This window comes from Muscardinus avellanarius, assembly GCF_963383645.1.
Source record: "Muscardinus avellanarius genome assembly, chromosome: 2".
Classification (NCBI taxonomy): Eukaryota; Metazoa; Chordata; class Mammalia; order Rodentia; family Gliridae; genus Muscardinus; species Muscardinus avellanarius.
Window position 1 is genome coordinate 65,990,624 of NC_137787.1, and position 16,345 is coordinate 66,006,968.

The window sequence follows — 16,345 nt, forward strand, 5'->3', positions numbered from 1 at the left end:
TCCATCATCTGGAGTCCCTCTGGTATTACCACTGCTCCCTAGCTTGGGCATATTAGAGAAAACATATGTCCCTTTTCTTTCTGTGCTTGACTAATCTCACTTAACATAATGTTCTCCAGTTCCTTCCATTTTCTTGCAAATGCTATTACTTTATTCTTCTTTATAGCTGAATAGAATTCCATTGTGTATATTTCCCATAATTTTGCAATCCATTCATCTGTTGATGGAGATCTAGGTTGGTTCCATATTTTGGCTATTATAAACTGTGCTGCTATGAACATGGGTATGCATATGTTAATGTAGTTCTCTGATTTCAAGCCCTTTGGAAAGATACCCAGGAGTGGTATAGCCGGATCAAATGGTGATCTAGTCCCAGTTTTCTAAGGAATTTCCATACTGATCTCCATAGTGGCTGAACTACTCTGCACTCCCACCAACAGTGTAAAAGAGTTCCTCTTTCCCCACATCCTCACCAGCAATTGTTGTTGTTTGATTTCTTTATGTTTGCCACTCTGATTGGGGTGAGATGGAATCTCAGCGTAGTTTTGATTTGCATCTCCCAGTTGGCTACTAGGGTGGCTACTATGTTGAACATCTTTTCATGTATCTGTTGGCCATTTGTATCTCTTCTTTTGTGAAGTGCCTATTCATTTCAGTTGCCCATTTCTTGATTGGGTTATTTCTTTTGCTAGTATATAATCTTTTGAGCTCTTTGTATATTCTGGATATTATTCCCCTATCAGAGTGGTGGCTGGTAAAGATCTTCTCCCATTCTGTAGGCTTCCTCTTTAGATTCTTGATGGTTTCCTTTGATGCAGGTCTGGGGATGGAACCCAGAGGCATTCGACCTCCAAGCTACACCCCCTGCCCTATTTTTTATTCTTTATTTTGAAACCGGGTCTCACTGAGTTGCAGAGGGCCTCACTAAGTAGCTGACTGAGGCTGTCCGAGAACCACAATCCTCCGGTCTCAGCCTCCTGAATGCTGGGATTACAAGCGTGCACCACCATGCCCGGCTCTCAATTGATATTTAAATAAAAAATACCAATATAGTTCTTGAGACTCTTGCCAGAGCGATAAGAGAAGGATATCAAAGAAATTCAAATAGGAAAAAAAGAAAACTATCTTTGTTTGCAGATGAAATGATCCTGTATCTAGAAGACCCAAAAAGCTCAACCAAACCAATTCAACAAAGTAGTTAGATACAAAATCAACTTAATGAAATCAGTAGCCTTTCTATTTGCCAACCATAAATCCACAGAGAAAGAAATACAGAAAACAATCCCATTCACAATAACCTCAAAACCAATAAAATACCTAGGAATAAACCTAACCAAATTGGTAAAAGGTAAAAGACCTCTACAATAAAAATTATAAAAAGCTAAAGAAAGAAATTGAATTGGAAGATCTTCCTTGTTCTTAAATAGCATCAAAATGACCATTCTAAACTGGGCGTGGTGGCCCACGCTTATAATCCCAACATTAGGGAGGCTGAGACAGGAGGATTGCAGTTGGTGGACAGCCTCAGCTACTACTTAGTGAGGTCCTTTGCAACTCAGTGAGACCCTGTTTCAAAATAAAGAATAAAAAAATAGCCCTGGATGTGTAGCTTGGAGGTAGAATTCCCCTGAGTTCCATTCCCAGTAAAAAAAAAAAAAAAAAAAAAAAAAAAAAATAGCCATTCTACCAAAATTGATCTACAAAATCAATGCAATCCCTATCAAAATGCCAATGTCATTCTTCATAGACCTAGAAAAGCCAGTCATAAACTTCATATGGAGAAAAAAAAAGACCCAGAATAGCACTTCTCAGTAACAAGAACCATACAGGAAGTATCACAATTCCTGATTTCAAATTATACTACAGAATTATAGTAATTAAAACAGCATGGTACTGCACAAAAACAGGCATACAAACCAATAGAACAGAATATAAGATACAGAAACTAATCCATGCTGTTATAGCAAATGGTCTTAGACAAAAGGGCTAACTACATATGCTGGAAAATAGACAGCTTTTTCAATAAATGATGCTGAAAAAGAAAAATGGAATTAAATCCTTACCTCTCACCTACACAGAAATTAACTCGAAATCACCTACACAGAAATTAACTAGAAATGGATCAAAGACCTGGAAGTTAGACCAGTCTATGAAGCTGTTAGAGGAGGGCATAGGTTCAACATTCCAACATATAGGCACAGGTAGAAATTTCCTCAACAAGACCCCCAAAGCTCAGTAAATTAAAACAATAATTAATAAGTGGGATGGTATCAAACAAAGTTTCTGCTTATCAAAAAAAATCATCAGCCAGGCATGGTGGCACACACTTGTAATCCCAGCATTCGGGAGGCAGAGACAGGAGGATCACGGTTCATAGACAGCCTCAGCTACTTTGCAAGGCCCTTTGCAATTCAGTGAGACCCTGTTTCAAAAAAAAAAAAAAAATTAAAAAATAGGGCTGGGGGTGTAGCTCGAAGATAGAATGCCCCTGGGTTCCATCCCCAGTATAATAACAACAAAAAAGGAAGAAAGGAAGAAAGGAAGAAAGGAAGGAAGGAAGGAAGGAAGGAAGGAAAAAAGAAAGAAAGAAAGAAAGAAAGAAAGAAAGAAAGAAAGAAAGAGAAAGAGAGAAAAGAAATAGAAAATCAAAAGTCTAAACAGAAAGCCTATAGAATGGGAGATCTTTACCAGCTATCCCTCTGACAGAGGTCTAATACCTAGAATATACAAAGAACTTTACACTAGAAAAACAACCCAATCAAGAAATGGGCAACTGAATTGAATAGACATTTTACAAAAGAGGAGCTACAAATGGCCAATAGATACATGACAAAATGTTCAAAATCATTAGCCATCAAAGAGATGCAAATCTAAACTATGCTGAGATTCCATCTAACCCCAATCAGAATGGCAATCATAAAGAAACCAAATAATAAATGTTGGTGAGGCCGTGGGGAAATAGGCACTCTTCTACATTGCTGGTGAGAGTGCAAACTAGCCCAGCCACTATGGAGATCAGTATAGTGAGTCCTTAGAAAACTGGAAATGGATTCACTATATGATCTGGCCATACCACTACTGGGTATATTTCCAAAGGGGTTGAAACCAAAGAACTACAGTAACATATGCATACCCATGTTCATAGCAGCACAATTCACAATAGCCCAACTATGGAACCAACATAAGTGGATTACAAAATTATGGAAAATACACACAATGAAATTCTACTCAGCAATAAAGAAAAATAAAATTACATCATTTGCAAGAAAATGGAAGGACCTGGAGAACATTATGCTTAGTGAAATTAGCCAATCACAGAGAGTGAAAGGTCATGTTTTCTTTAATATGTACAGAATAGAGAGTGACTGGGATACAAGAGAAACTCCAGATGATGAGGAGAAACCTCAGGGGAGCCAGGGAGGAGATATAAGGGTAGGGGTAGAGGAAGACTGAGGTTCATTAATAGAACCATACTATGTGTATACATGTGAACATATACCATTGTCAATCTGGGTACTCTGTATTGGGAGGGAGGGAAATGGGGGGACACCAAGAGCATGTGCATGTGTGTCATTGTCAACATGATTTACATTATGATATGAGACTATAAAGTACCAATAAAGGCACAAAAGAGGTATAATAAAACATAATAATAGCCAGGTGTGGTGGAGCACACTTTAAATCACAGCATTTTAGAGGCTAAAACAGGAGGATCGTGGTTCATGGACAGCCTCAGCTACAGAGTAAGGCCCTCTGCAACTCAGTGAGACTCTTTCAAAATAAAGAATAAAGAGTAGGGTTAATTAAAAAATACAAATATTAAAATGAAATTTCCTTTTTTATTCTGGTTGGAATTTAGTTTAGGAAAAATAGCCCTGACCACTATGTTGTTGTTGTTGTTGTTGCTGTTGTTGTTGTTGTTGTTATTTACAGTACTGGGGATGGAACCCAGGGCAATTTTATCTCTGAGCTACACACCCAGCCCTATTTCTTTTTTTTTTTTTTTTTTTTGGGCAGGTCTGGAAATTGAACCCAGGGGCATTTGACCTCTTGAGCTACACCCCCTGCCTTATTTTTTATTATTTATTTTGAAACAGGGTCTCACTAAGTTGCAGAGGGCCTCACTAAGTAGCTGAGTCTGTCCAAGAACTTTGATCCTCCAGTCTCAGTCTCCTAAATGCTGGGATTATAAGTGTGTGCCACCACATTCAACTAATGCCATTTAAAAAAAAAAAAAAAAAGGCAGTTCCCTAGATTTAAATCCCAATGAAAGCCATACTAGGGCGGGGGGGGGGGGGGATCCAAATGAAATATATCATAAACTAATTCTAAAGTTCAAGTGAAAAAGTATATCATGAAAAATATTAGCAACACTTGAAAAGTGAAAATGATTGACGACAATAATCTGGACCTTAAACCACAGTATAAAATTATTTTAACTAAACTTTGTAGTAAACCGAGCTTGATGGCCTACACTTGTAATCCCAGTACCTGGGAGGCCAAGATAGGAGAACAGCAGGTTTGCAGACAGCCAGCCTCAGCTACTTTGTGAGGCCCTCTGCAACTTAGTGAGACCCAGTTTCAGCTTAAAAATAAAGAATAAAAATAGAAACCAGAATATGTAAATTTGTGAATTTAATATATGTACCTCATTTCAACGCGGTAGAAAGGAAGGAAGGAAAGGGAAGGAGGGAAGACAGGCGTGGTGACACACGCTTGTAATCCCAGCATTTGGGAGGCTAAGACAGGAGGATGGTGGTGCGCAGCCAGCCTCAGCTACTACATAGTGAGGCAATTTGTAACTCAGTAAGACCATTTCAAAATAATGAATTAAAAAATAGTGCTGGGGATGTAGCCTGAAGGAAGAATGCCCTGGGTTCCATCCCCAGTACCTCCAAAAAAAAAAAAAAAAAAAAAATCTGGGCATGATGGTACACACCTTTAATCTCAGTACTTGGAAGTATTTGGAAGGCTGAAACAGGAGGATTTCAGGTTCCAGGCCAATCTCAGAAACATAGTAAACCCTGTTTCAAAACAAAAACTATAAAGAATGGGGGTATAGAGCTCAGAGGTAGACTGTCTCTGAATTCAATCCCCAATAACATACACAAAAAAAAGAAAGAAAAGGAAAAAGGAACAGGGGTGAACCTTGGAAATAAAATGCCCCTGGGTTCAATTCCTACTACAAAAGAAACCAGACAGAACTGTAAATATTTCAAGGAAAAAAAATGAATTGTGTGGCTGGACATGGTTGCACACGCCTGTGTGCTGAGACAGGAGGCTGAGACAGGAAGATCTCGGGTTTGAGGTCAGCCTCAACACCTTAGCAATACTCTCATATACAGCAACTCAGGGACACCCTGTTTCAAAATAAAAAAAATAAAGAGCCAGGTATTGTGGCACACATTTGTAATCCCAGTATTTGGGAGGCTAAAACAGGAGGATCACGGTTCACGGACAGCCTCAGCTACTTAGTGAGGCCCTCTGCAACTCAGTGAGACCCTGCTTCAAAATAACGAATAAAAAATATGGCTGGGGGTACCTCAGGGGTAGAATGCCCCTGGGATCCATCCCCAGTAACTCAAAAAAAATAAAGCCAGCTGGATGTGATGGCACATGCTTGTAATCCCAGTACTTGGGAGGCTGAGACAAGAGGATTACAGGTTGGTGGCCATCCTCAATTTCTTAGTCAGACCCTCCAAAACTAGTGAGATCCCATTTCAAAACAAAGGATAAAAAAAAAGGGTTAGAGGTATAGCTCAGAGGTAGACTGCCCCTTTGTTCAATTCCCATTTCCACACAAAAATAATTAATAAACAAAGCCAGCATGGTAGCACACACCTGTAATCCCAGTACTTGGGAGGCTGAAACAGGAGGATCACAGATTTGCAGCCAACATCAGCTACTTAGTGAGGCCCCCTGCAACTTAGTGAGACCTTGTTTCAAAATAAAGAATTAAAAAATAGAGCTGGGGATGTAGCTCAGAGGTAGAAGGCCCCTGAATTTTATCCCTAGTAGCACAAACACACACACACACACATACAAAACAAAAATCTCAGAGGTAGAATGAGCCTGGGTTCAATCCCCAGTAATACACACACGCGTGCGCGGACACACACACAGCAAAAATAAATTCAAAAATAGAATTGTGAGCTGGGTGTGGTGGTACACGCTTGTAATCCCCATGCTTGGGAGGCAGAACAGGAGGATCGCACAGGTTCAAAACTAGCCTTGCTGGCTTAAGAGACCCTGTTTCCAAATAAAATATAAGATAGGTCTGAGAGTGTAGCCCAGAGGTAGAAGGGTTCCATCCCCAGTACCACAAAAATAAATAAATAAATAGAATTGTGAGTTTTTAGGTGTGACAATGGTATCAGTGGTTGATTTTAGGGAAGGGGGATACTAGGGATTGAACCCAAATGCATTCTACCCTAACGTAGCTTGTGTCAAAATTTCATTCTCTTTTAAGGCTGAGTAAATATTCATTTTGTATTTATATGTACCACATTTTCATTATCCATCATCCATAAGTAGGTTGTATGTGTGTGTATATGCACGCATGCATGCGTGTGTGTGTGTGTGTGTGTGTGTGTGTGTGTGTGCGCGCGCGTATGTGTGTTTATTACTAGGGAAGGAACCCAGGGAACTCTACCACTGAGACACATTCTCAGCCTTTGTTTTGTTGTTGTTGTTGTTGTTGTTTGTTGTTGTTGTTGTTGTTGTTGTTGCAGTGCTGGGTATGGAACCCAGGGGGCATTCTACCTCCTAGCTCACTCTCAGCCCTATTTTTTATTCTTTATTTTGAAACAGAGTCTCACTGAGTTGCAAAGGGCCTCACTAAATAGTTGAAGCTGGCCGAGAACCCAGATCCTCTCTCAGCCTTCAGAATGCTGGGATTATAAACATGAGCCACCATGCCCGGCTAAACCTTTTCAGTGACTCAAGGTCTCCCTAAATGGCCCAGACTGGTCTCAAATTTGTGATTCTCCTGCCTCAGTCTCCCAAATAGCTGAGATTACAAGAGTATACCACAGTGCTCAGCTAAAGAATACATTTTCCTTAACCAAGAAGTACTTCTGGGATTTACCCTTCCATATGCTCACACACAGGCACAAAGAATTGTACTCAGGTATAGTGACTACAACAATGTTTAAAACAGTTCCACAGACTAGAAACAATGTAAATGACCATCAGTGAGAGATTTAAAAAATTACAGTATAATACAAAAACATGAAATGGAACACTATGTAACTTTAAAAGACAAAATGAAATATTTTATATGTATGTGAGGCATCATGTAACTACATTAAAGAAAAAGAACAAGGTACTAAATAGAATGGCACTATTTATTCAGACATCCACTATTTTCATTTCTAGAACTGCCAAAGACCAAATAACCTAAAACCTCTCAAACCAAAACATAAAGGGCTGGAGATATAGGCCAGTGTTAGAGCACGTATATACAAGGCCCTGATATCCATCCCTAGCACCACAAAAGCAAAACGTCTAGAAATGCTAGATAAAGCATAACTAACATCTGGTAAATGTAAAACTAAGTTCAAAAGTAAGTACCTGAATTCTCTCATTGAGGATTGGAATGGAGAAAAAATTTTTATTTTTCATTGATTCTCATATTTTTATGTTACTTTTGAAATTTAAAAAATCCCTGAAGCACTGAAAAAGTTGCTATGGATTTAATAACTAATACCATTGTGTGTTTGTTTGTGGTGCTAGGGATTGAACCCAGGGGCATTTTACCACCCAGCTTCACCTTTTTTTATTTTTATTTCTGTTTTGAAAGAGGGTCTGGCTAGGTTACTGAGGCTGTACTCAAACCTGCAATCCCCTGGTCTCAGCCTCCTAAAGTTCTGGGATTATGGACATGCACCACCATGTCCAGTTAAAACCACCTTTTTTTTATTTTTTTCTTCAGTACTGGGGATGGAACCCAGGGGGATTCTACCTCTGAGCTACACCTCTAGCCCTATTTTTTATTCTTTATTTTGAAACAGGGTCTCACTGAGTTGCAGAGGGCCTCACTAAGTAGCCGAGGCTGTCCGCGAACCGCGATCCTCCAGTCTCAGCCTCCCAAATGCTGGGATTACAAGCGTGCACCACCACGCCCGGCTCAATTCAACTATTGCTGAGCATCTACTAAATGCAGAAGACTATACTGGCCTCAGGAGTCTATTATTTAAGGAGCTTAGAATATATAAGGAAAAACAAGCAAAGAGGCAAAGAAATCTATAATTAAGGACAGAATATAAAAATAGTGAAACTGCATCAAAAGTTGAGAACTAGCCAGACACATGCCTGAAATCCCAGCTACGTGGGAGATTAAAGCAAAAAGATCACAAGTTGAAGGCCAGCCTGGGCAACTTGGTGAGACACTGTCTCAAAATAAAATAAAAGGAGCTGGGGGGGTATGTCTCAGTGGAATAGCACTTGCCTAATATATATGAGGCACTGGGTTCAATACTCAATACCATAAAAAAAAAAAAAACTGGGAACTAAAATCCTAATTCTGGATAGTATCCCATCAGAGCCTCAAACCACCTAGTCAGATATTTTAGAATTTCCATCACATTATTTTGTTTCATTTTGGTTTTTTGGTTTTTTTGTGTGTGATACTGGGGGTGGAACACAGGGGCTTGTCTACCTCCAGGCAATACTCCCAGACCTATTTTATACTTTATTTGGAAACAAGGTCTCACTAAGTTGCTGAGAGCCTCACTAAGTTGCTAAGGCTGGCTTTGAACCTGTGAGATCCTCCTGTCTCAGCCTCCCAAGCGCTGAGATTACAACCCTGCACCACTGTACACCCAGCTTTCATTTTGTTTTAGTTCATCCATCCACCAACCATTTGTAACGAGTGCACTTACTAGTGACTAAACTATGTTTGTGGTATGGTGTATACTTCAGTTCTACAGCCACTGTCTAGCATGTGTGAGGTTTGAGTTGATCCCCAACATCAGAAAGAAAGAAAGAAAGAAAGAAAGAAAGAGAGAAAGAAAGAAAGAAAGAGAGAAAGAAAGAAGAAAAAGAGAGAGAAGGAAAAAGAAAGGAAGGAGGGAAGGAAGGAGAGAGAAGGAAAGAAAGGAAGGAGAGAAGAGAGAAAAAGAGAGAGAAGGAAAGAAAGAAAAGAGAGAGAAGGAAAGAGGAAGAAAGAAAGAAAGAAAGAAAGAAAGAAAGAAAGAAAGAAAGAAAGGATAGAGAAGAGAGAAAAAGAGAGAGAGAAGGAAGGAAGGAAGGGAGGGAGGGAAGAAGGAAAGAAAGGAAGGAAAGGGAGGAAGGAAGGAAGGGAAAAGAAAGAGCGAGCGAGCCAAGCATAGTGACACACACCTATAGCCCCAGTACTTTGGAGGCTGAGACAGGAAAATGAAAGGTTCAAGGACAGCTTCAGCAAGTAGTAGTGAGACTCTCCATTAACCTAGAGAGACCCTGTTTCAAAGGAAAAATAAAAATAGGGCTGGGAAAGCCAGGTGTGGTGGCACACGCTTGTAATCCCAGTACTTGGGAGGCTGAGATAGGAAGATCATGCAGGTTCGAAGCCAGCTTCAGCTACTTACTGAGGGTCTCAGCAACTTAAATGAGACCCTGTTTCCAAATAAAGTATAAAATAGGAAGCTGGGTGCGGTGGCACACGCTTGTAATCTCATCATTCGGAAGGTTGAGACAGGAGAATCGCAGTTCATGGACAGCCTCAATTACTTAATGAGGCCCTTTGCCACTCAGTGAGACCCTGTTTCAAAATAAAGAATAAAAAATAGGGCTGGCAGTGTAGCTCAAAGGTAGAATGCCCCTGGGTTCAATCCCCAGTTCTGCAAATAAAATATAATATAAAATAGGTATGAGAGTGTAGCCCAGAGGTAGAAAGCCCCTGGGTTCAATCCCCAGTACCACAAAAAAAGGGAATATAGTAAAATTTTTTTTAAAAAAAAGTATTTTGAAGATAGAATCTCCCTGGGTTCAATCCCCAGTACCACACACACACACACACACAAAAAAAAAAAAAAAAAAAAAAAAAAAAATTAAAAACTAGGTTGTTAAAGCCGGGCATGGTGGCGCACGCTTGTAATCCCAGCATTCGGGAAGCTGAGACCTGGAGGATCACGGTTCGCGGACAACCTCAGCTACTTAGTGAGGCCCTCTGCAACTCAGTGAGACCCGGTTTCAAAATAAAGAATAAAAAGTAGGGCAGGGGGTGTAGCTCAGAGGTCAAATGCCCCTGGGTTCCATCCCCAGACCCACAAAAAAAAAAAAAAAAAAACTAGGTTGTTATACATGCAGTTCTCAATAAACAGTTCCCATAACCTTTGTGATCACAGTCCACAAATGAATCTTCAATTGTTTTCTTTCTTTGGTCTATCAGTGGCCACACTGATTATGTTACTAACCAAAAATAACTGGATCTTCCCCATATTACTATAATTGCAAATTTGAGAATTAGATACTAATATAGTTGGGATAGGCCACCTTCGATTATACAATATCCTATCATAACACACTTGTGAAAAGGATTAAGGCACAGCAAGATTTATTTTATTCAGAACACAAATATGGAGCTGGGGATCTAGCTCAGTGGTAACGCACTTGCCTCTAAAGTACAAGACGCTGAGTTCAATCTGTAGCACTACAATAAATAAGTAAAATCAAGGGGAAAGAACACAAATACAGAGAAAATAGAATCTTTCCAAAAGTGAGTATTAGAATTAAAACCCCTAAATAAATTTTAGCAACCTAAAGAAATTTTTTTCAAATATCAAAATCTAAGAAAAGGAATCTGGCCACACTTATAATCCCAGCAACTCAAGAGGCTGAGGCAAGAGGATCACAAGTTCAAGGATACCCTGGGCAACTTAAGGAAACTCTGTCTCAAAATTTAAAATAATTTTAAAAATGGCTGTGCATGCTGAGTGTGGTGACACATTTTTAATCCCAGCATTTGGGAGGCTGAGAAAGGAGGATTGTGGTTCCCGGACAGCCTCAGCTATTTAGCGAGGCCCTTTGCAACTCAGTGAGACCTTGTTTCAAAATAAAGAATAAAAAATAGGGCTGAGAGTGAGCTAGGAGGCAGAATGCCCCCTGGGTTCCATACCCAGTACTGCAAATAATAATAATAATAAATAAATAAAGGAGAGAGAGAAGAAGAAGGAGAAGAAGGAGAAGAAGGAGAAGGAGAAGGAGAAGGAGGAGAGGAAGAGGAAGAGGAAGAGGAAGAGGAAGAAGATGAAGATGAAGAAGAAGAAGAAGAAGATGATGATGATGATGATGATGATGATGATGATGGAGAAGAAGAATGTCCCTGGGTTCAATTGCTAATACCAAAAAAAGGGGTGCATGCTTGTAATCCCAGTACTTGGGAGGCTGAAACAGGAGGATCACCAGGTTCGAAGCCATCCTCAGCAATTTAGCAAGGCCCTTAGCAATTCAGTAAGATCCTATTTAAAATTAAAAAATAAAATAGTGCTGGGAATGTAGCTGGAGGTAGAAAGCTTCTGGGCTCAATACCACAATAAAAGGGAGCCTTGGGATGTATTTCCGTAGGAGAATACCTGCTTAGCATGCCTAGGGCTCTGGATTCAATACTCTGTGCTGGGGAAAGGGGTGGACTGAAAAAGGTTAAATAAATTTTGTCCATATAGGGTAGTCTACTGTTGTCAGGAATAGTTATAAATTTGTTAATTTCCAGTTCTAATAAGATTCCAGATATATTATTTTAGCTTGCACTGCTGGCCAATATTACCTATCTTTCTTTTTTCTTTTTCTTTTTCTTTCTTTTTTTTTTTCTTTGTGTGTGTGTGTTTGGGGGGTAATGGAGATTGAACTCAGGGACATTCTACCTCTGAGCTACACCCCCAGCCCTAATTTTTATTCTTTATTTTGAAACAAAGACTCATGAAGTTTTGGAGGGCCTAAGTAGCTAAGGCTGGCTGCAAACCTGCAATCCTCCTGTCTCAGCCTCCCAAATACTGGGATTACAAACTGGCCATGAGCCCAAGATCCTCCTGTTTCAGCCTCCCAACTACTGGGATTCCAAATGTGAGCCACCTCACTTGGTTACCTGTCTCTCTTGAAGCAGTAGATTAGGTATATGTAGCCCTGAAGAATTATTCAATCCAACCTAAGGAGTTGTAGAAAATCTCTGAATAAATCACATGGCCACAATACTGTTTACTGTTCAATCTTGCCCTTTATGGAACTGGACATGGCAAATGCTGGCAAGAATTTCGTGTTTTTAATAAAAATAATAAATCATTAAATCTTATGTATCAACTCACATAGGTCTGCCAGGGTGGGAAAAATAAACTCGATGGAATTTCAGTAAAGGCAATGTCAAGGGAACAGGATGAAGACTACAGACTGGACACCCTAAACCTGTGAGCACCTTCAAAGAAACCTGATGACATACTTCCACTCCCGCAGTGAAGCATCACAACTAGATTAGACTTGTATTTCATCCAAAACAACCAAATCATTACCACCGTGTCTCAAAATTCAGAGAAGAATCAGTATTTCCTACGATGATGATGTTCCTTATAGGTCTCCTAAATGCAAACCTAGTCCAAGTAGTAAAAATTTCTTTTTTTTTTAATTTTTATTGAACATAAATGGTATACATTTAAACTATACTTGATGCCCTCTCCCCCCTCCCGCCCCAAAAATTTCTAAATAACAATAAATGATTACTCCAACTGCTATATATTTTGACGTTTTTAACAATGTTGTATTTCAAGATAAAATGTCAAGAACCAATAAGAATGCCATTTAGGGGATAAGTATGTATCTCCGTAGTTAGAACACCTGGCTTAGAGGTATGAGGTCCCCAGCACCAAAAAAGAAAAAAAAAAAAAAATAGTAGGAAAGGCAGAAGATTGAAGTGGATGAGTGATTAGGCTCTAGAGCCAGCATGCCGACCTCACTCTGTGTGTGATCTTGTGCAAATTTATTAATTCTCTGGCCTACATTTATCTTCTATGCAATGGAAATAATAATGTTAACTATCTCAAAATTGTTGAAGATGAGTCAAACTATGCAAAGCAGTTAAAATTTGAACACATGGGGGGTGGGGGTACTGGGTTGAACCCTGGAGTGTTCTACTACTGAACTAGATCCCCAACCCTATTTATTTATTTATTTACTGAACTAGCGATTGAACTCAGAAGCATTCTACTTCCAAGCTACACCTCCAGCTCAATTTTTATTTCTTATTTGGAAACAGTCTCACTGGTTGCTGAGAGCCTTACTAAAATGAACCTGAAATTCTCCTGTCTCGGTCTCGTACATACTGGGATTATAAGTGTGCACCTCTATGACCACTGTTTTTTGTTTTTATTTTTGTTTTTTGTGTTTTTTTTTAAACAGGATCTTGCTAAAATGCTGAAGATGTCATTAAGTTACAATTCTCAAACTTGCAATTCTCCTGTCTCAGACTCTCAGGTACCAGAATTGCAGGTGTACACCACCATACCCAGTGAAATTTGTATACTCTTAACCAGATAGATGAATAAAAATCTAAAGTTTTGATAGCACCCTGTTAATGAGGGTATTGGAAAATAAACAGGCTCATATACTGCTTAGCAATAAGCCCTAGGGAAGATAATTTAGAAACCTCATTTTTGGAAATTTATCCCTGTGAAGCATCGTGGCACATGCCTGTAATCCTGGTACTTTGGGAAACTGAGATAAGTGGATCACCAGTTCAAGGACAGCCTCCGCAATGCAATGAAACCTCAGATATCTAGCAAGATTCTGTTCCAAGACAAAATTAAATAGATAAAAAAAAAAAGAGCTGGAGTTATAGCTTGGAGGTAGAATGCCCCTGGGTTCAATCTCTAGTACCACAAAAAAGAAAAAATAAAATTTGTTCCATTGGTATCCCTGCAAAAGTGAGAAAAGACAGGCTGATCAAGGTTTTATTTCCTACTGGAAACCCAAATGCCCATCAAAAGGGAGGATTAAATTAAGTGTGGTGCAGGCAGAGGTGGTGCACCTGTAATCCCAGTACTAGAGAGACTGAGACAGGAAGATCACAAGTTCATGGCCAGCCTCTGCAATTTAGTGAGGCTCTTTGCAACTTAGTGAGACTTTGTTTCAAAATTTAAAAAAAAAAAAGTCCGAGGATGTAGCTCAGAGGTAGAATGCCCCTTAGTTCAATTTCCTGTACCACACACTCACACACACAAACACACACAAAATCATCAAGAGTGACAAATTCATGACATGAACATTGTAGCAGTTTTTAAAGAACAGAATAACACTCATTTTCTAATATAAAAAAACACTAAGCGACAAATGCAAGATGTAGAACAGTGTAAAGTATATTACCTTTTGCATTAAAAAGTGACAGCTAAATTAGGAAACAGTAAGAAGGAACTGGGCAGACAGGAGACCAGACAGAGCCGATGTAGTAGCTTATGCTTGTAATCCCAGTACTTGGGAGGCTGAGTAAGGAAGGATCACAGGTTCAAGGCCAGTGTCAGCAATTTAACAAGACCCTCAGTAATTCATTGAGACCCTGTTTCCAAATAAAAATAAAATAGGGCTGGAGTTTAGCTCGGAGGTAAAATGTCCCTGAGTTCCATCCCCAGTACAAAAAAAAAAAAAAAATGCTCTTGTTAAACATGCGTTTGTTGAATATCTCCTTTTAGACAGCTGTTCACGTACTAGTGATGAACGTGTCCTTTACTGGAGAAGACCTAACACAAATTCCTGATGCGCTCAGGGTTTTGTTTGTTCTTCTAATACGCAGGGTGTTCAATAACTGGCTGCTCGGTAGCCCAATTCTAGATATCACTCCAATACACCATACACCAAACACTCCACTGACAGCTCAACAGTCACTTTTCATGCAGGCCCCTCCCCTTCCCTCCTCCCGCAACCCCCATCAGCTCTAGACCTCCTTCCCTCACACTGACAGACTCACTGACAGTTCAGAAGCCTTTCCACAAGCGTCCTCTCCTGCAGTTCCAAGACCACCTCCCCACCTCTCATCGTCCTGGGACCCAATTCAGTCCATCCCCCTCCCCCGCTCACAGTCAACCCAACCCGCTTCCTAAATCTCTTCTTAAGAAGCAGCCAGGCAGCTTTACGGCTCTCCCAACAAGTAAACAATCGACAGCTCCACACCAGATTCCCCGAGTACCCTTTTCTAGGGACTCCGTCCTACCGCTCGCACGGACTCTCTTCTCCCTGTCTCTCACCTGCCTGGCCTCCCCGAAAATCCACCCAAACACACTCTCCCCTCTTCCCCACCCCCTCCCAGCACTGACAGCTCAGTCACCTCCACCCGCCGGGTCCGCGCCCTCCCCCACACCCTTCCCTTGACAGCTCGGGGTGGGCTCCGGGCCCGCGGCGCGCCCCGCCGGGGGTCGCCTGGCTCGGGGGAGGGCTCACTCACCCACTCTCCCGCATCACGTTGCTGTCTCCGCAGTCGCAGGCGCCCCCGGCCTGGCTGCGGAACATGTTGAAGTCGTGCCCGGTGTGGTCGCCCTGGTGGAAGCACTCGGCGCACAGCGACATGCAGGGGGAGATGCCGCACGTCCGGCAGCGGTAGGCCACGAAGTTGGCGGTCCAGACCAGGCCGCAGAGCGCCGCGGGGTCGTAGGCCCGCACGGCCGCGCAGAACTCCTCGTAGCCGCCGCCGCCCGCCAGAAGGCACTTACACCACTCCAGGGCCTCCTCCTCCGCCGCCCCCGGGCCGCCCCCGCCGCCCGCGGCCGCCTCCTCGCCGCCCGCAGCCGCGGCCAGCGGCCGCTCGGCGCTCAGCACCCGCTCCAGCAGCGCCTGCAGCTCCTCCGCACCTGCCCGGTTGTCCGGCCGGCTGAGGGCCGCCTTCAGGTGCGCGGCCGTGGCCGCCTTGTCTAGGGCCAGCCCCGGCGCCGACAGCTCGGGCTGAGGCGGCTGCGGCCCCCCGACGGCCGCCGCGGCCGCCGCCGCCGCCATGATGAGAGCTCAGAATTTGGAGAGTCCAGGGCCGGCGGCTCCTCCCGGGAGGGGGGGGGGGGAATTGACGGCTGCGAGAGCTCGGCCCGCTCAAATCTCGCGATACCGCCGAGCTGCCGCGTCCCCGCCCCTGGCCACGCCCCCTGGAGCTGCCGGTTGGGGCTTTAGCCCCGCCCCCTCGTTCCTCGGCCCCGCCTCTGCTCCTTCCCCACCTCTGACAGCTCACCTTTCCAAGTTTCGAGCTGCTGAAGTAAGGGACTCTCCTTAAAGATCTTTAACGAGGACATTTTTTCCTTATCTCCCCGACTATAGGAATTGTACACACCCTTAAGATGTATTTAAGGCATCTACGCTTCTTTTTGAGATGCTGACTCCTGTTTTCAAAGCCTTCATTACCATT

At 42.0% G+C, this 16,345-nt stretch overlaps 1 protein-coding gene across 1 annotated transcript in view; it reads right to left on the reverse strand.

Moving 5' to 3' along the window:
- Positions 1–15,945, reverse strand: part of UBR3 (ubiquitin protein ligase E3 component n-recognin 3) — a gene marked incomplete at both ends in the record, with an annotated part of 174,804 nt that extends 158,859 nt beyond the window's left edge. The window contains 1 exon segment of the mRNA XM_080689213.1: positions 15,401–15,945. Coding sequence (XP_080545339.1) covers positions 15,401–15,945 — 545 coding nt within the window.
- Positions 15,946–16,345: the final 400 nt, after the last annotated feature.